Source organism: Mastomys coucha, unplaced genomic scaffold (assembly GCF_008632895.1).
Source record: "Mastomys coucha isolate ucsf_1 unplaced genomic scaffold, UCSF_Mcou_1 pScaffold23, whole genome shotgun sequence".
Classification (NCBI taxonomy): Eukaryota; Metazoa; Chordata; class Mammalia; order Rodentia; family Muridae; genus Mastomys; species Mastomys coucha.
The window spans coordinates 49,087,267-49,107,536 of NW_022196906.1; the positions used below are offsets into that span (position 1 = coordinate 49,087,267).

Below are 20,270 nucleotides of genomic sequence, written 5' to 3' on the forward strand. Positions count from 1 at the left end.
CTGGCCTCAAACTCAGAAATCCACCTGCCTCTGCTTCCCAAGTGCTGGGATTAAAGGCATGCACCACCTCCCAGCGAACTGTTTTTTAATACAAGTTTTCAATTGTCAGCGTTTTTATTTCTATTATAAATAAATTTCTATTATATTTATATTCTATCTTTAAAGTTTTGACTACTAATATTTTCATATCTGAATTTACATTTAATGGTCCTATTAAGATAGATAAATTCTAATTTTTTATTAACATTTGACATCTCCCTCCCTTTACCTTCCCCCTCCTTCCCTTTCTTCTCCTTTCTTCCCTCCTTCCTTTTTTTTGGGGGGAAGTACAATCACTTTATAGTCCTGGATAGCCTGGAACTTGATGTATAGACCAGGCTGGCTTCAGACTTACAGAAATTCACCTTTTGGGATTGAAGGCATGTACCACTAAGCCAAAGCCCCCACCGCTCACTTTTTAAAAGACAGTTTCACTATGTAGCTCAGGTTAGCCTTGACCTGTCAATCTTTTCACTTCGGCCTCGGAGCTGAATGCTGGCATTTCAGCAAATGCTGCCATGTGCAGGTTATGACTTTGAACTAACTTTTTCATTGTTCCAAGGTGCTGGCCTCAAACTTCTGATCCTCTTGCCTCAGTCTTCTAAGTAGCTGGTACTACATGCTCATACCACTGTGGCCAGTTTATTTCTAACAAAGTAATACTTGTTGACTGTAGTATTCTGTGGCAGTATAATTGGATTATCATAAGGGTTTAAGATATTGATGGAATCTTAAAAGGTAAGAGTTTAATGAATATAAATTCAAAATTTAAATTTGGAATGGAATTTAATAAATTATACTAGTCTGTCTTAGAGGTCTGGGCATAGGAGGCAGTAAATGATTATCTCTAACTCTGTTTTTTTTTTTTTTAATCTTAAAATACAGCTTTATATATGTTTTTTTTTTTTTTAAACAGGTTGTTGAAGATTGGAAATTCATAGCCCAAGTTCTTGATCGGATGTTTCTATGGATGTTTCTTCTGGTTTCAATCATTGGGACTCTAGGGCTGTTTGTTCCTGTTATTTACAAATGGGCCAATATAATAGTCCCAGTTCACATTGGAAACACAATTAAGTGAAACCAAGAAACTACACTGTGGATTTAGTGAGCAGTCATGCAGCTCTTAGGACACGTATGCCATTATGAAAATATTTACAATTTGATATAGGCTGTAACAGATTAGCAGTTTCTGACATTGGCTTAATGTTGTCCATTAGAACTGCTGTAACAATCCTGAGTAGCAACATTGTCCACCCGCACTAGTGAAGGCCTTTGCACCTTGGCAAATCCTACTAACTTGCAACCATGATGAAGGCCATCCTTGGAGTGCTGGAAAAATCCAACTATATTTGAAGACTGTTTAAAACTTTTCCCCAAATTTAGTAAAAGCATATATTTGTGTGGTTTTGAATTTTCAGAATGGGTCTTGTTACATTGTCCAGGCTGGCCCTAAACCTCCTGAGTAGCTGGGACTATGGGTGTGTTCCATTTTGCCCTGTTCTGTATTCATGGATACAGAATACATATACAAAATACATCGTACTTTTATAGGAGGCAAGCCAATTACTTGGTTTAATAATAACTATTGCTGTGAAGAGACACCGTTACTAGCAACTCTCATAAAGGAAAACATTTAATTGGTGCTGACTTACGGGTTCTGAGGTTTAGTCCATTATCGTCACAGCGGAAACATGGCAGCTTACAGACAAACATGATGTTGGAGCCAAGAGTTCTTTACATCTGGATTGACCGGCAGCAGGAAGAGAGAGTGAGCTACTGGACCTGGCTTGGACTTTTGACACCTCCTAGTAGTGCCACTCCCTGGTGATCAAGCATTCAATCTATGGGCCTATGAGAGCCATTCCTATTCAAACCACACTTGATATGTTATTCTTTACTGACATTTTTAATATGTGAAAATGGTTAATTAGAAACTCCTTGAGTTCACCTTATTCTTCATATGGTAATATGGAATGGCTTTTGTGTTAACTAATTTTGCAGTTTGCCTTCCACTGAAAACATATAACAGGTCACTCCTGCAGTGGCATATTCTTTGTAATGACTTCAGTCCCCTCATCCACATTCTCTGGTTAGGAGATCTACTTATGTACATTATTTATCCCCAGTTTCAGAATAATACTGCAGCTGCACAGATTCCCATCTCAAAAGGGGATGCCATGTCTCTGTCTTGATAATTCTGTGGAAAAACCATTCTGGGCTGGATATGCTGTCTCATACCTGTCATCTCTACTTTCAGGAGGCAGAGGGAGGGGAATTGCTGTGAGTTGTAGGTCAGCCTGGATTACAGTGTGAGACCCCGTCTCAAAAGCCAAACAAACAAAAATTGCCTTCTGAGTTGATGTAAGCACACTGTCGCATCTTTGAGTGTCTCAGTCATCTTTCACCCCAAATATAATCGTCAAATCTTAGAGCGAAACGCCTTAGATATAGGTTAGCTAGCCTATTACTAGGTATGATATCAGTCAGTACAGTATAATGTAACATGGGTAAAACAGTTAAACTTCAGCCCAAGTGCCCCATTGCATTTGAGTCACAACACTTAGTTGTAAAGTTAGCAACTTCCTCAGTTATTAATAATATAATCAATGGCTTAAATTCAAGTCCGCATTCTTTGGGAGGCAGGATGGACCCTGTCGAGTTTTATTTTATTGAGATTATTGTGCTTGCTACTGTTAGAGTGAGTGAAAGTCTGTACTGTAGTTTAGTAAATGTCCCTCAAAGGCTCATTGTTGAAAGCTTGGTCATGGTGGGTTGGGGAGGCAGTGAGATCTTTAGGAGTAGAGGGGGCTCTAGCTCTAGAGGGGGGAAAGCTAGGTCTCTAGGGGTATTGAGGGTATTGAGACCCCAGCTCTTCCTTTTGCCTCCCAGGCACCATGAGGTGGACAACGTGGCTCCACTCTTGTGTCCCTCAGTGTTATATACTGTCTTGACACTGATCTCAAAGCAGTGAGCCAACCAGTCATGAACTAAGGCCTCTGCAAGCATGAGCAACCACAAAGCTTTCTCTTAATTATCTCAAGTATTTTCTTGATTGTCTCAAGTATTTTTTCCCATAGTAACAGAAAGCTAATAGACTATTAGTACTCCAAAGTGGAATCTCTGGTGTGACTTCTGCTGTGGAGTCTACTAGTCATTCTAGACTTCTAAAAAGGTAGGACTAGAACAAACAAACAGTTCTGCCCAAGGTCAGCTTGGAAAACCAATGAGTTTACTGTGGCTACTTGTAGGAACCTGGGGGAGGGGCTTCTTCCAGCATCACAGATGACTTGGGAAGCAGAACCATGGGAAGCCCACCTAGCCTGGGTCACAGCTTTTACAACCCACAGGCTTTCCTCTTTCCCAGCAGTTGTTTGCTATTTTTAAAAACTCAGGAATGAATCTTCAGAGTCTGTTAAGTCCTGAGAGTTTCATGAATCTTGTGAGCGTCCCTCTTCCCCCTAGAAGGGAATGTTTCAATCTGAAGGATACAGCCACATGACAGGGTGGGTAGTTACTGTGATGATAAGTGATGGTGTAGCTCTGAAGCCTTTGGATTTGATCTGTACAAAGAATCTGGAAAGGTTTAAAGAAATGGGCTAGAGAAAGCCTAGGACGTATAAACATGGATCAATAGGCACTTGTATGAGGACTTAAGACCAAACCAGACATGCTATTACCAACGTTCTAGCCGCCCTTCAGAACTTGCGGGTAAGGCCTTATTTCTGAAGTAGTGCCTACTCAAGTCTTGGAACATGAAAAGATGGATCTGGTACTGACTTGGAAGGCTCATCCCGACTGGACCGCTTTCATAGTGCTGGAAGGTGCTACAAAAGCTACAGAGGACAAACGCAATCACCAACTGACTGTGAACCTTATGAACTATAATAACAGCTGCCTGGCAAGATTCACTCTCTGGCACCATAGCATGTGAACATCACAAGAGTGCCCAACCACTTTCTGTTGGCAGTTGCTAGACACTGGGAGGAGAGCTAGGTTTCTCTAACAGAGTAGCCCCTGGTAAGGACCACATTCCAGTGGGAGGCCATACACCCAAGACTGCTTGGGCAACACAAATTGGTCTTGATAAATGCATTTTTTTATCATCATTTTTAAAGGGCACAAAGTTGAATGAGTCAAGAAGGGAGAGTGGGTCTGGGAAGAGGTAAGAGGAGGTGATGAGTATGATCAAAATATGTATTCTCAATGAGTAAAATATATATTTTAAAAGTGAAGCCAAGTGCTTGGCACCAGGATAATAAAATACTGTGAAGGCGTCTCAAGGGTTATTCAGACTCGTGCCTGTTGTAAGCTCGAAGGACTCAGACATTTTTCCTAAGTAGACCCAGGACAGCCTCTTTCCATGGGGCAATCTAGAAAATGTTGCCCTGAATCTCCTTCCTCATATGCAAATGCTCATGGGCAACTGCAGGTGTGGTTCATTCAGGTGGGCCCTGTATAGCTTGTGCAGACCTGGGCGTCATCCACACGATGCCGATTTTATAGACGTGCAAAGTGCAAGAGTTATGGAGTCGTGGAGATTTCCACAAAGATTTCAGAGGTTATCAGTTGTTAAGCTGGCAATATGTTGGAAACACGGTAGTGAAGCTGAATCTGCAATGGAGACCCCAGAAAGCAAGGTGTGACAGACTATGGAGTGCCTGCCGAGGAAAGCTGTATGAGGTGAGTTCAGCCGGCCCTAGAGTACAGGCGCAGGGGCTGCAGTCAATGAGTCTGTAGGAGCAGGACTGCCTGAGCCCTGCTATTTCACACACTGCCACTGTGAGTGCCAGATGCCAATGTTTGCCCTGCTTGGTTTCACTCTTGCTTTGATCTGATCCTTTCTACACATCTGTGCTCCTCTGTGGAAAGGAGATGTTTACCTTGTGTCAATGTATCTTGGGCATTTGTAATCTTTTTACAGCTTCTCCACTGAGTTTGACATGAACTATGGAATAATTCCAAAGCAGTTAAGACTTTGGGAAAGCCGGGCAGTGGTGGCGCACGCCTTTAATCCCAGCACTTGGGAAGCAGAGGCAGGCAGATTTCTGAATTCAAGGCCAGCCTGGTCTACAGAGTGAGTTCCAGGACAGCCAGGGCTACACAGAGAAACCCTGTCTCGAAAACACCAAAAAAAAAAAAAAAAAAAAAAAAAAAAAAAAGACTTTGGGAACTCTTGCAAAAACAAATTATGAAATGGACATAAGCCTTTGGGAACTAGGCCACATTCTGAGTAAGTGCCAAAGGCCAGTGTATCAAAGGTTTGGTCACCAGCCTGTTGACGCTACTCGGAGGGGTGGAACCTTTAGTAAGAAAGGAGCTTGGTCATTGGGAGCACATCCTTCTCGGAAATACAGGAGCCCATCTTCTTCCCCATTCTTTTTGCTTTCCAGACTGCTTTGAGGTGAATGTCTTTGGTGAGTCACATGCTCCTTATCATGATGTATTTGTCTCATCACAAGCCCAAAAGGAACAGACCGCATGAGTGACTGTGGACTGAAACCATGAGCCCAAATACACATTTTCTCCTTTAAAGTTTATTATCTCAGGTGCTTAACAATATGAGGGAACACTGATAAAATCTAGTTTAATATTAATTGCTGTTAGCTATCTCAGTTAATATATATCCCTCATCTCCTATGTCTCAATCACTGCTAAGGTATTTGTAAGCCAACACATTTCATAGAACACTCCTCCTTTTGACTGACTGAAATATAGGCCACAGTGAATTGCAATTGTCAGGTTTTATTTTTTGCATAGAGAAAAGCTAGTGTGAATGAATACTCAAAATGGTCTCTGTGAACTCTCTCTAGGAGTTGTGGTTCTGATTCAGAAATGTAATATGAGAAACTCAATTTGTTCAAATAGCTTCTCAAGCATAACCAATTTTGACAACTTCCAACATTCTGGGTGCTCTGCAGCCGAGGCACACAGGCCTGTTCTTGGCATGCTAGTGGGCAAACCATCAGCTGCTGAAGTCCACACACGTCTCACATCCCCAGCAGGACCCTGGAGCCCAAACCCTAGTGCCATGATAGTGAAGCCTTGCACTGACAGCTCATCCTAGAGTCCAGATGGCTCCCTGCAGCTCTTGAGTGAACCTGCCATGCAATACTGTTTGGGAAATTATTAGGTCATGAGGGCATACCTTGACAAGCGTAAAAGATTACAGAAAGACTAGCCCTTTTAGCCACTTGGAGACACATTGGAAGGTCCGTTTTATGAGGAAGACTGCTCCCCAGAGAGTCTAGCTGGCACCTTGATCCTAGATTTCCCAGGCTCCTAAACTGTGAGAAATAACTTTGTGTTTAGTTGTCCAGTTTGTGGGGTGGTGTTGTTTTGAGACAGGGTCTCACTATGCAGCCCTGCTTGGGCTGGAGTTCATTAGACCAGGCTGGCCTGGAATTCACAGAGATCCCGCCTGCCTCTGACTCTACCTCTGGAGTGCTGGGATTAAAGTCTTGCAGGGCTCCATGGGATGTTTTTCTAAATTAGCAACTTGAACAGGCTAGAGTAGTCTACTAACAAGGAGTGTGAGACCAGGTGTAATTTCTCAGGGTATGATATATGGGGTTGAGCAGCAACATAAATACTGAAGTGGAAGTGTGGCCTTTGGAACGATAGTAAAGAAGTGGAAGCATGGCCTTTGGAAAGATAATAAAGAACAGAAGTGATGGGGTGCTGCTGGAATACTCTACAACTTCAAGTAGTTTGTGAGCTGAACAAATGAGTTCTAGAGATATCCTGAACTAATGGTTTTAATATTTACAAACAGAAAAATTTTCTATCTAGTTAAGTTTCAATCACAGGAGTAGGGAAATGTTCATTTATCCATAATAAATAACTAGACATTTTTTCTCCCACATTTCTTTTTTACAAAAACAAAACAAAACAAAACAAAACAAAAAAAAACAAGATGAGTTGAAAGTAACCCTTGAAATAGCCAACTCCAAGCCAGTGATCAGATTAAGTATGGTACTATTGAGAAAGTGCCCTGGCATCAGCACAGGGGAACCTCGGCGAACAGGTCACAGTTTATGTGTCATCTCTGGCCATCAAGGGTTGCAGAAATAATCCTGCCGTTCCTAAAATGCATACCAGGATGAAAACCCAGAGAAAGATGCGATCAATCACCATGGCAACATACTTCCAATCGTCTTGAATCTGGAACACAAAAAAACAATAAAAAAAAAATGGAACATGAAGGAGAAGGGTCAATTTTTAGTTTTAAATCTTTTAAGGTAGAGAAGCCATTTTATTTAATATATAAGAAATCTTTTTTTACTTATTGATATGATCTGAGGAAATCTATTAATACTGATGGTCAGCTTGACAGGATCTACAATCACCTAAGAGACAAGCCACTGGGCATGCTTAGGAGAGATGATCTAATTATGTTAGCCTCTGGAGGTGACCATGAGGGACTATATAGATTAGACTGATGAAGTAGAAAGACCTACCCTAACTGTGGATGGCATCCTTCCCTGGGCTATGGTCCTAGATGAATGCAAATGAGAGAGTAAACTGAGTGGTAACATTCATCTCTCTCTGCTTCGCGACTATGGATGCAGTGTGACCAGCTGCCTCATGCTTCTGCCACCATGACTGCATGACCGACCATTTTCTCAAATCGACCTTCCCTTAAGTTGCTTCTTATCAGGCATGTGGTCACATCATCAAGAAAAGTCCTAATATATCTACCCACCTCAAATTTCATGTAGTGAAGAAACAGACGGAAAATATGTGCTATGTTAGCTCTGTTTCTAATGAGAATACATTTTTCTTTCAAGGCGAAGTCTAGTCTTCATGTCTACACAGTTTAGGTAGGGCTTAAATTGTTGATCACCCTGCCACGGCCTCCTGAGAGCTATGATCACAAGTGTGTGTGTGTGTGTGTGTGTGTGTGTGTGTAAAATCTATTGTTTTCTAAATTGAATTCCAGTTATTAAAGTTCATATACCTCTACAGGGGGGTCTGGAGCCTTTGTTAGAATGATGACATTAATCCAACATCATTTGACATTGTTTCAAAGTACTTGGTTATTGGTACTAATGCTTGATTTAGATTCTAATTTCCGTGTAACATCTGTTCCAAATGTGATATAGCCCATCAGGCAAGCCTGAAATTTTCTTTGTTCCTACTTCCCTTTAAACTGCCCACCTTACTGAATGACATCCTCAGTTGTATGGCCAGACGGGCTGAACACCAGACATAATGGCTGATGGTACAGCCAAAGATGGAAGAAAGAGCAAGAATAATTGTATATAATGAGCTTCAATTTAGGCTTGAAACAGGAAGGAGAGTCTATGGTAATTAAACTCCCAGGCAATTCAGAAAGCAAAGAAACCACAATTGCGCTGAGAGAGAGCCCAGGAGTCAACTGATCTGAACAATGATCACATAATGAAGAAGCAGTGTGTAATTCTGTAATTCAATTAAGCACACTGAAATGGCCAGGGAGATGTGGTTTCTATTTTACCATTATAAGCTTGACTAAATGTGTCCTTTCAGTGACACCATGAAGTCACAGTTGTGGTAAAGTTAGAATCATAATGCCCTGTTTGACATAGGCTACTCTATTTGAATTTGTGAGACTTGTCTATAAGCACTTCAGGTCCGCAACCTGCATCTTACACATCCCTCTATAGGACAAATAACAACACCCCCAAGGCTCTAGGAGACAGCCTGTAGAAAAAGGTGACAAACTTTCAGTTTTAATCAAGCTCTGTTCCTTTCTAGTCTGAGAAAATTTCATCTCCCTCTGTCTCAGTGTCCTCATCTGAAAAATGGGGGTAAAGACAGTGCAGTCTTGGGTTGCTTCAGCAGACTCCTTGGTGATCAATAGTTCTTCTTCTTCTTCTTTTTTTTTTTTCAAGACAGGGTTTCTTTGTTCTGGAACTTACTGTGTAGACCAAGCTGGCCTCGAACTCAGAAATCCTCCTGCCTCTGTCTCCCAAGTAAGTGCTGAGACTAAAGGCGTGCACCACCACTGCCTGGCTTGATCAATAATTTTAATATCAATGTTGATTTAAGAAATGGCCCTTATCCCTGTATAAATCTGAGACAAGATACAATGACACAGTCCTGGAATCCCACTACTGAGGAAGCTGACACAGTATAATTGTGAGTTCAAGGCCAGCCTGGACTACAAGTGAGGTAACTAATATATCCAAGGGCATCTAACTGATTTGAACACAGCTTCTGACTCGAGACTACTATCCCCCCCCTCCATTTGTGTGTATGTGTGTGTGTGGATATCTAATGTAGGTGCTAGAAACCAAGTTTTTATCCTCCCCAAGAGCAGCAAGTCCCCTTAATTGCTGGACAATCTCTCCCACCCCTAAGAGTCTAATTTTCTAACCTCTACCCTCTGCATCACTGCACAAGGAAGCTATAACTGAAAACCATATTTACCTCTTTGGCTACATTCTGTGCTTTCATATTTTCGGCAATATACTTCACACTTTGGATGGCTTCTTTGATTTCTGGTGACAGTGCAGAGAGGGACAACACAGCATCGACAGACTCAGAACTGGAGCTTCTTGTGAGGTTGGCATTGAAATTTGAGATTTTTACCCGACGGTGGTGGCAGTAGCCACATGCCCCATCTTGGCAGGGGTAGCCTTCCTTGCAGCTTTTGGACTCTGTACGGCTGAAGCAGTTCAGGTTTGAGAGCTCAGCACCGTAGAGGGTCCTCGTCTTCGGAGCATCTCCCTCGCTGCTGGTCGGCCTAGTCATAAACATGACCCTGGGGAGCAGGTTCAAGAACACGGCCTTGACCCAAGTGGGCATTGTGTGTGTGGTCGGAGTTCTGTAGTGCACGTTGAGTACGAAGACTGTGATGACGATGGACAAGGTGACAAAAATCATAGTGAAGAGGAGGTACTCCCCAATCAAGGGGATGACCAGCGAGGTGGAAGGGATGGTCTCAGTGATCACTAAGAGAAAGACGGTCAGGGAGAGGAGCACGGAGATGCAGAGTGTCACCTTCTCCCCACAGTCGGAGGGCAGGTAGAAGACAAGCACGGTGAGGAAGGAGATAAGCAGGCAAGGGATGATGAGGTTGATGGTGTAGAACAGCGGGAGGCGGCGGATGTAGAGAGAGTACGTGATGTCTTGGTAGATCTCCTCACAGCAGTTGTACTTGATCTCATGTTTGTAGCCCGGGGCTTTAATGATGGCCCACTCACCGCTTTCCCAGTAGTCCTTGAGGTTCATTGAGGAGCCAATGAGGACCAGGTCGATCTTTGCCTTGTCGTAGGACCAGGAGCCGAACTTCATGGTGCAGTTTTGGTAGTCGAAAGGGAAGTAGGTCACGTCGATTTTGCATGAGCTCTTAAAGATGGCAGGAGGGATCCAAGTCACTTCTCCTGTGTACTTGAGTAGTGCTTTGGTCTTGTCATCCACTTGGAAGTCCCCATCAGCACTGTGAAGACACACAACTCACGGTCATCACTCTATAGCCACCCAGCCTGGTTTCCCGTGCTGCTACCAGGAAGACAACAAGTGACGATTTATAAAACGAGGGATACGAGGGATCAAAGGGCAGTAAGAGTCATTGTGCCAACTGCTCCATTTTCCAGTTGAGATACTGAGGTAGACCTCCTCCAGCAGTGCTAAGCCACACTGGTTATCCACCCCCCACCTCTCCTGCACATGATTTGCCACACTTGTTACCCCCAGCCTAGCTTCTCCTAGTACATTCTCCCCATCTCCTGGACTCCCCACCACACACTGCCACGCTGGCCATATCCCAGTACATTCAGAGTGTACAATTTCCAAATTGATGTTATAGAGACTCCTAAAATGGGCCCCACTGGGCTCTGACTTTTTGATGAGATGAATGTTGTCCTGGAGATGGTTGTCTCAGCAGACACTGGGAATATTACTAGGCAGGACCTTGTTAACACCTCTATAGCCAGACTCTACCAGGTGCTCTATACATGTGTGAAACCCCATGGCAGACCTGGGAATGGTTCTATGGGCCAACCATGGGTGCTTATGCTGTGAAATTCACCCTACCAAGAGAGCTCATTTTTTTCCACCAGACCTCAGTTCTGCCACTGCCTCCCTTTCCTCCCTACACTGCTCTCCAATAAAAGACCATGTTTTCTGATTTCATTGAACACCTTCAAACTCAGCCAGCAGGCCCTTTCACTCTCCTCTCTAGCTGCTTCCATCCACCCCCATGTTTCTACTCTATCTTTTGGCTATGAGCACCTGCCTTTCTTTTTATGTAGACGATGCAGTTTTCTTAGAATCATCCTGTTGATATTTATAAACTGACTTCTTCACAGAAGAGCTGATGACAAGCTCAGTCCCCTGTAGAGCTTGTATTCAGCATTCCATCTCGGTGGCCAAGAGAAGTTGTCTGGCAGAAAAGTCACTTGGTTCTCCAAGAGTCCCTCCTGCTGAAGGATTTCTTCCTCTGTAGATAAGGACATGCTACTGTAGCTCAGGCTAGACTCAAACTCATTATCCTCCCACCTTAGCCTCCTGGATGTAGGGATTACAGGTGTGAGGCACCAATGCCTGGCTCACTGAAAGCTCTTACATCTAGGGTCAGTTCTGTGGGTTTCTTAGCTTCTGTAGTGGGAAGCATTCAGGGTTTTTCATGCCCCTTTGGTTGTCATGTGAAAATGATTTTATTTTGCTGTTGGAAAGCAAGCATAATTCAATCCTCCCTGCTGGTCTCTGCCCTTCCCACCCACACTGCTTCCGTTGAGCAGAACAGCTGTTACACGAGACAACTCAATGCCTGAACCCCTACCTGGCTTTCTCTACCAGCTTTCCACAGTCTTCCTCCTTCCCTTTTGCCTCCTTCTTTATTTTCTTCCTTTCTCTTCCTCCTCCTCCTCCTCCTCCTCCTCCTCCTCCTCCTCCTCCTCCTCCTCCTCCTCCTGTTCTTCTGCCTCCTCCTTTGATACAGGGTTTCTCTGTGTAGCCCTGGCTGTCCTGAAACTCACTCTGTAGACCAGGCTCACCTCAAACTCAGAGATCCTTCTGCCTCTGCCTCCTGGATTCTGGGATTAAAGGCAAGGGTTACTACTGCCTGCCCAATGGCTTTCCACATTCTTAATCCCTGATGATGAGTCTGGAGAAAAGGAGCAGTAGGAGAGGACAGAGTGCTATACAGTCTCCAGATGGGCTCTGCTTAGACTCAGTACAGCACCCCATCTCCAGAGCCCTATGAGAGCTGAGCAGAACCATGAAGACCCTACAGAATACAGGGGCCTCCTGAACAAGGTTACTTGGGGTAACAAATGACAAAGAAGTAAGGAACCTACCTTCAAAGCCCAGGGCCCAGCCCAGGAGTTGGCAAACTATGGCCACAAGCCTTCCTGTGCTAGCTCGTTTTATGTCAACTTTACACAAACTAGACTCATCAGTGAGGAAGGAGTCTCACTGAGAAAATGTCTTCATAACATTGGGCTGTAGGAAAGCCTGTATGGCATTTTCTTAATTACTGATTCTGGGGGAGGGTCTAGCCCATCGTGGATGGGACCACCCCTAGGCTGGTGGTCCTGGGTTCTATAAGAAAGCAGGCTGAGCAAGCCACGGGAAAGAAGCCAGTAAGCAGCCTTCCTCTGGCTTCTGCATCAGCTCCTGCCTCTAGGTTCCTGCCCTGCATGAGTTCCTGTCTTCACTGCTTTTGATGATGAATTGTTATACTGAACCATAAATGAAATAAACCCTTTCCTCCCCAAGTTGCTTTGGTTCATGGTGTTTCATCACAGCAATAGTAACTATAACTAAGACACATCTCCTCCATATTCCCACCATTATTCTCTTTCACTTGTGTTTGTTTGTGTTGTGCAAACATGTGTATGTAAATTTGTGTGTATGTGAGCACATATGTGGGGTGACCATGTATGCAGTGCATGTAGAGTCTGGGAGCAATGTCAGGAATCATCCTTCGTTGTTCTTTCAACCTTCTTCATTGAGGCAGGATCTCTCAGTCAAGCCTAGAGCTCAACTGGAGTCGCTTAATCAAACCCAGAGTAGCAATAAGGTTCACTTGTGATGGTAAGGTGGCCTGGAGCACCCCTGCCTCTGCCTTCCAAGGCTGCCACACACACCTGGCACTTAATGGGTTCTGGGAAATCCAAACATTGGTCCTCATGATTATGTGGGAAGTGCTTTAACCACCGCTCTCTTCCCAACCACGATTCCCACAAGTTTCTATTGGAACAAAGTTGTTGACATGTGTTGCCTGTTGAGTGGCTACTTTGAGCTATAAGGACAGAGTTGAATAGCTGTGACAAAAACTGCATCTACTCAAATTCTAATTTTCAAAAATATGTTAAATTTTCTTTTTTTAATTATTATTATTATTATTATTATTATTATTATTATTATTATTATTATTATTTCCTACTACCTGGTCTTTCCGAGGTAGCTGGATGTCTCTGCTCTAGCCCAATTGTGTCATGTCAAAAGGCCCAAGAATAGGGTTGATTTGCTCAAGGTCCACGGAGTATCTGTGGGCAGAGCTGGGCTTTTCAGAATGTCAACCCCCAAGTGAAACATCAGCAAACTGTGTGTGCATTCAATGGACAAGCACCAGAGAAAAGCCAGCCCTGACCCAGTGGCTCATTCCTATGGTCTCTGGGGATCCTGTTCACTTGTTACAGCCGTGGAAGCCCTGGTTGTATCTGCCCATACCAGAAGGCCTGTTTGCTATGCAGGTTGGGATTTAAAAACCGGGTACCGCCAGGAGACACAGAACACAAGGACCCAGCAGGAGACCGAAGTCTGGCACAGTGTTTGTCACACGGCACCCTTGTATTTGTTGACCAAACAAGTGGCCAAAAACCTACCCATCACACATACGGAGGGAGTTCGAGAAATGGGTGGCAACATAGACAAAGAAACAATAGCCGCAGCAAGAGTCAGCAAGGGTCTGAGCTGCTCCTTACTGCCGGACCCTGTGCGTTGGTCAAAGTGAGAAAAGGCAGTGGAAGTGTGAGGGATCAGCAAATTGCCCTTACATACAAGAGAAGATGAGAAGATTGTGTGTGGAAACGTAGCAAGGACAGAAAGAAAATCACAACAGCAGAGACTTGTTAAAGCTGAACAGCGGGGCACCTACGAAAGCAGGACACGCCCACTATCCACACCATTAGCGAGGGTTCCGGTGTCCCATGAACGTCAGCATTTGAGGACATAGGGCCAGAGCATCATGAGACCCAGGGCCTAGGTAGGATTATCTGCTGAATGGGGGTAAGGGTCCCAGGGTCCTAAAAGTGAGTTCTAGGGTCCTAAACATAGAAGAAATAGCCAGCCCTGGAAGAAAAGGACCATACCGAGAAGCTGCTATGATGCCCACTTACAATCCCAGCACTAGGATACTGCACCCTCAACACAAACAAACAAAGCATTATAATGAGAATACACAGAGGGGTGCAGTGAAGGCAGTCAAGGCTGGGGCAGCTTTGTAGAGATCTCAGAACTCTCAACACCCCACGCCCCACAAAACTCTCTTTCAGAACCACTCAGAAAAAGTTGTCTATGGCAGGAAATGGGATGCACAGAGACTGATAAAAATCCTTTGGGTAGCCATGCTAAAGAATAATCGCTTTACAAAGAAGACATACACATATACCTATATGTATACATATACATACACACACACACACACACACACACACATATAAAAACTTTAGAGAAGATACTAAAAAGCAAAGAAACTGTTTTAACCCCGGAAGATGTTTTAGCAGCTCCTCAGTGACTATTCTGGTCTCTAGCTTGGGAGCCTGGGACAGCCTATGAGTCTTGCCCAGCCCTGCCTTTCTCCCATGAGTACTCTCTCCCAAACACGGCAAGACAGCCATCTCCTCCCAACCCTGCCTGCAGAGCTAGTGTCCAATGCCACGTGCAAGCCCCTCCCCTGCCGTCCCAGATCCCCCCACCATACACTGGGGCTGCTCTAGCCTTATACCACCAGTGCAGTTAATGAGGTCACTTCAGCTATCATGGCATACTTTCCTGCCTCCCTGGATCTTCCTGCTGTAGGTCCCTTCTTCCAAATCCCATGTGACCTTCAAGGCCCACTTCAATGCCATTTCCTTCCAATAGCTTTCTCTGATGACCTTTTCCTTCTTCCAGCCACACAGCATCCCGCTGCTCTGGTGGCTGGCTCACTGGCATCTATGGTACCCATCGCATGACGGATGCCCAGTGCCTTCAGGGTGAACAAGTAAGCAGATCCCTCTCAGAAGGGGCCAAAAAGAAGCCCAGATGGTAAGCATAGTGAGTGCCTGGAGGCCAGACCAAACGAGTACGGGGCAGTCAGTTCCTTACTTGTTGTAAAGCACAATGTCCGGTTTCCAGATCTTCTCTGCAGGGACTCGCATGAACTCCACCCCTTGGTAGTCAGAGGGTTTCCACTTCAGCTTGTAGTCATTCCATATCTGGCCGAAGAAGGCGGGGAGGGGATAAGACAGTGGAAAGACCAGCCAGGTTTTTTTTCTTTTCTCCTGACAGACATTTCATTATGACCACTATGGTGACAGACCACCCCTACTTTGGGTCACTGAGCCATTTCCCTGCTGCACAAAATGTTGGCCCAAGAGAGAAACATGAGGGCAGCAGGACAGACAGCATGAGCTAAGTCTACAGGTTGCCCCTGCTCTAGAAGTCAGCCTTCATGACTGGGAGCCTAATCCTGACCAGATGGGAGCCATCAACCATTGCCTTCTCTGATCACATTAGCCACCGTGTCAGCCTTCTGGGTTTCTACCAGGTTCATACACTAAACTCCTTTTTTTTTTTTTTTTTTTTTTTAACATTCTTTGAAATTACTCTCCAGCCAGGTGTAGTGGCATGAGGCTGAGGCTGAGGCAAGAGGATTGTGAGTTCAAGGCCAGCTTAAGCTATATAGGGAACCCTAGGCCATGAGTTATGAGGCCCTGTCTCAAATAGGAAAAGAGGGGTTAGTCAGAGAGCAAAGGACTTGTTGCCTAAATGTGAGGCCCCCCAGCACCCAACAAACCCTCCCACTTCATAATCTCAGGGAGGCAGAGATGGGACCCCTGAGGTAAGCTGGCTTCCTAGATCAGCAGAACCATTGAACTCCTTGCTTCAACAAATGATGTAATGACTGATTATGAAAGACATCCTTTATCAATGTCTGACTTCCAAATTCATGCTCACACATGTATGCACACACTTACACATGTGCCTAGACACATACACACACACATGCACACTGAATATGTGGGGCTAGAGATGTAGCTCACTTGATAGGATGCTTGTCTAGTAGGCTCAGTCCCAACCAACACAAACCAGGCATGAGGCCATACTCCTATAATCCAAGCACTAGGGAGATGAAGGACCAGGAGTTCAAGGTCATCCTCAGCCACACAGTGAGCTTGAGGCTGGTGAGAAAACATTTGACACCCTCACCCATCTCAAAGGTTTTTTTCCCCCCATCAGAATGGAGCCATGATCCCACAGGACTGTGAAAGTGTTGATCACAGAGTACCAGAAGGAAGCAGGGTGGGGCTGTGGCCACCAAGTAGATGGGACACTTTGCTTGTCTTGACAACCTCTTCAAACAAAAGACTTGTAGGAGCTGAGTGCTAGGCTGGCTGAGCTGGCAGATGGGTCACCATTAGGCTGCAGAGTCATGATGTTGCCTAAAAGATCTGGCCAAAGCCTCCCTGGGGAGGGCATGTGGGAACCAGGCTCATTGCCTCCTCCTGAAGAACACCAGTTCTGTGCTCCTGCCCTACCCACAATGCAACAGACTCCACCTCTGGCTTTTCAAGAGAAAGGAAGGACGTTATTGCAAGTATTTCCAGAACTGGGGGTTGGGGTTCCAATGTGTGTGGGAGTTGAGACAGGGCCTCACTGTGTGGTCCTGGCTGGCTTGGAACTCATTTGGTAGACCAAACCGGCTTTCTTTGTTTGGTTGGTTGGTTTTGTTTTTTGAGACTAAGGTCCCTCTACATAGCTCTAGAGGGACCTAGAATTTGCTATATATATATCAGGCTGGCATCGAACTCATGAAGATCTACCTCCCTCTGCCTTCTGAGTGCAGGGATCAAAGGCTTGAGCCACCACACCCAGCTTGTTCAGTTTTGTAGAGGAGCTCCCCAGCAACAAAGAAAGCAATCGCCACCAGGGGGCAGCAGTACACAGAGCCTGGGTACTTACTTGCTTCAGCCACAGGTTGGTTTCCATGATCTGGTTTACTTCATCCTAGAAAGCGAGATTGAAATTGACAGGTGACTGACCAAAATAAGGCAGACTGCAGACAGACTCCCCTGGAGCCCCATGGGCACATCTTGTGGCCCCAGCACTTACCACCTTCACCAGCTGAGACATGGACACCTCAAACTGGATGATGACTGGATGGGACACGTTAGCCACTGGCCGGATGATCTCGTTATAATCTTCGAACAGGTACTGGAACAGGCGGTGCTCAGCTTCTGAGGCACTGGCCACTGAAGAAGGTATCCCTGTCAGTCCCTCTCCCAGAGAGGGCAGCCTGCCCACAGACTCCCGTCTGCTGCCAGGGTACTCTGCAAATGCGGCTTCCAGGCTACTAATGTTCCTTTAAAGTTACAGACTGGGAAACCGAGGTCACGCACATTCAGTGGTTTAGAAACCTGAGTTCTGAAGCTGGGTACATCTAGGGAAAATCCCGACAAACCCGGGGAAGCTGTGTGAGCTTAGGCTAGTAGCTTAAAGTCTCTGAACCTTCATTTCTTTTTTATTTTTTATTTTATTTTATTTTATTTTATTTTATTTTATTTTATTTTATTTTATTTTATTTTATTTTTTCGAGACAGGGTTTCTCTATATATCCATAGCTGTCCTGGAACTCACTCTGTAGACCAGGCTGGCCTCGAACTGAACCTTCATTTCTTAACTATCAAAATAAAGGGTACACATGAAGGTACCTCAAAGGTGGGAGTGAAGTGCTTCAGTTACTGGCCTGTGGCAAGTACTTGAGAACTGTTAGCTTGGTGGGATTCTCCTCAGACATCTACATATCTCTGTGTGTGTTCCTGCCATTTGCTTAGCTTTCTCCCTCCTTCTGTCTCTTAAATCTAAGTAAAGACTTCCTTATTTTCTTCTTTAATTTTTTTTTATTACATTAAGGGAGGAGGGTGCATGTTGTGGCATGTGTGTGGAGGTTCAGAGGTAACTCAGTTCTCTCCTTCTACAAAGTGGGTCCTCAGAATCTAACTCAAGTCATCAAGCTGGGTGGCAAATGCCTTTCCCAGGACACCCAGACTATTGTTTGTTTGTTTGTTGTTTTTGTTTTTGTTTTCTTAATAAAACTCTAACCTTTACATAACCACAGAATCTTGCTTTCTAAAAGAAAAAAAGAGCTATTAGCGGCTCAAACCTTTATTGTTATTCCAAGGAAGGTTGTAGTACTCCTGCTGCCCAAGTGGAAAGATGACTCACCCTGAGGTGGAGCCTCTCAGGGGTCCCTCCAGGCCGGGAACCCTGTTTTCCACCGTGTCAGAGACTGCAGCCCCTTCATCCTCTCCAAATTCTACATGGGTTTGGTTATCAGTGTCTGAGGAGCCAAGGTGCCTGCTGGGTTCCTGGCAGGGCTGTCTTTGCATCCTCATCCCAGCCCTTACCTCTGGTCCCTGGACATCCTTTGTTTACACACCCCCTCCCCCCAACTAAACAAGACATCTTGGCTCAAGCTGTCTGCTTACAGTACTGAGGTCAATCTAGGGACAGTCTTTGGGGAGGGGGATATAACTTATTTTCTTCAGACCGTGATTTAGATTTAGTCAGGACCCATGCAGTGGAGCGAGCGCACTGTGATGAAGCCCAGCCACAATGCCGGTGTCGTCTCCCCCACCCTACCCCCGCCCCCTGCGTGCTCTGACTGCCTTCAGGGGACATCATAGCTGCTTTTCTGCTTCACCCGCCAGCCATTCTGGGTCTCTGGAAGGGCTTCCTCCTAATAGGCTCCCCCTAGAGCCTTCACGAGGGGCCTGGGAGGAGCGATCACGTCGAAGGTCTCTAGGCAACGCGATCATTTTGCGCAGGGAACCGATGACCATAACCAGAGGTTTGGTCCAGCCCCAGCTCCAAAACGACTTGGTGGCTTTAGACAAATATTTAGCCTTCTTTGGCCACATGTTTTCCCACGGTCCATAAAACCAAGCGGTGGGCAGAAGGCAGATGCTGGAAGCGGGGCTGCAGGGCGACGTTCGGGACCGGGATCCAAACCTCTATCTCTTGAGCAAAACCGGAGGGCCGGTTCTGGGCTAGCCTCGAGCCTCAGCTAACTGGCAGGCTTGGGAACAAAGGAGTAGCCAAGGGATTCAGCGTGGTAGGGACTGGGATGCGCATGCACAGGCAGAACCGTGGGACCACTCTGAGAATCAAGGCAAGTGGGTGCCTAGACTTCTAAGGCGCCGGTGGCCAAAGCGGTGCAGGAAACGGAGCCCTGGGCTGCAGCCTCGCACAGGCGACCCACCCGCCGCCCGATGGCCACCGCCCGCAGCCAGCCTGGGTGCTCCGGACCCGACCGCTCCCCGCTCGTACCTGGCAGCAGCATCAGCACCAGCATCAGCATGGACAGCGGCGGCTGGAGCAGCACACCACCCATGTCTGAAGACTGCTTGGACAGGGCGAAAGCCACTTCTGGAGCTGACTACCGAAGCACAGCTATGCTAGCGCGGGGATCGCAGGGTTCCTCCCGGCTTCGCGCCGCCGAGCTCCCGCGCACTTGCGCGCCAGAGTGCACGAACCCCAGGCAGCCAAGCGCTGCAAGCAGCCGCAGGGCGGGGAGGCTGGGAGGCCAAGGCAAGAGCTGCGCCCGTCGTGGGAGGGGCGTCGGGCCACTGTCTCCTGCGTCGATGCCTCGCCCAGAGCCGCCCTGGAGTCTGGAAACCTCTAGGCTCCAAACCAGACGGGATCAGACATTGTCACCATGACAGGAAAAAAGGGTCAAGTTTCTGTCCCGGGTTTTCTGGCAGGTACAGCTCCCAGGAGGGGCTGGGGGACCATCGCATGTGCCAGCTCTAGTGCAACTCAAAAGGGGACCATGGAAGTTGATGCTCTTAAAGTAACTATTTTCAGCACGACTCTCTCTCTCTCTCTCTCTCTCTCTCTCTCTCTCTCTCTCTCTTTCTGTGTATGTGTGTGTACTACATACATATATACATACATACACACATATACATACATATAGCCTACAGTTAAGAGGGACTAGATGGCTTGGGCTGGAAACAATATTGGCAATGAGTTCC

At 45.8% G+C, this 20,270-nt stretch overlaps 2 protein-coding genes across 3 annotated transcripts in view; one reads left to right on the forward strand and one right to left on the reverse strand.

The window, feature by feature from the left end:
- The window catches only part of Chrna5 (cholinergic receptor nicotinic alpha 5 subunit), a 34,467-nt gene extending 30,153 nt beyond the window's left edge, over window positions 1–4,314 (forward strand). For both annotated transcript variants that reach the window (XM_031344496.1, XM_031344497.1), the window contains exon 6: window positions 956–4,314. In XM_031344496.1, coding sequence (XP_031200356.1) covers window positions 956–1,117 — 162 coding nt within the window. In that variant the 3' untranslated portion in view covers window positions 1,118–4,314. The remainder of the gene's footprint in view (window positions 1–955) is intronic.
- A 1,239-nt stretch (window positions 4,315–5,553) lies between these two features.
- On the reverse strand, window positions 5,554–19,785 carry Chrna3 (cholinergic receptor nicotinic alpha 3 subunit). Its single transcript, XM_031344495.1, has 6 exons — window positions 19,564–19,785; window positions 17,347–17,486; window positions 17,197–17,241; window positions 15,340–15,449; window positions 9,451–10,462; window positions 5,554–7,200 (listed from the first exon to the last, which is right to left on the reverse strand). Exons 1-6 carry the CDS (start codon window positions 19,625–19,627, stop codon window positions 7,072–7,074), a joined length of 1,500 nt encoding a protein of 499 aa, XP_031200355.1. The 5' UTR covers window positions 19,628–19,785; the 3' UTR covers window positions 5,554–7,071.
- Window positions 19,786–20,270: the final 485 nt, after the last annotated feature.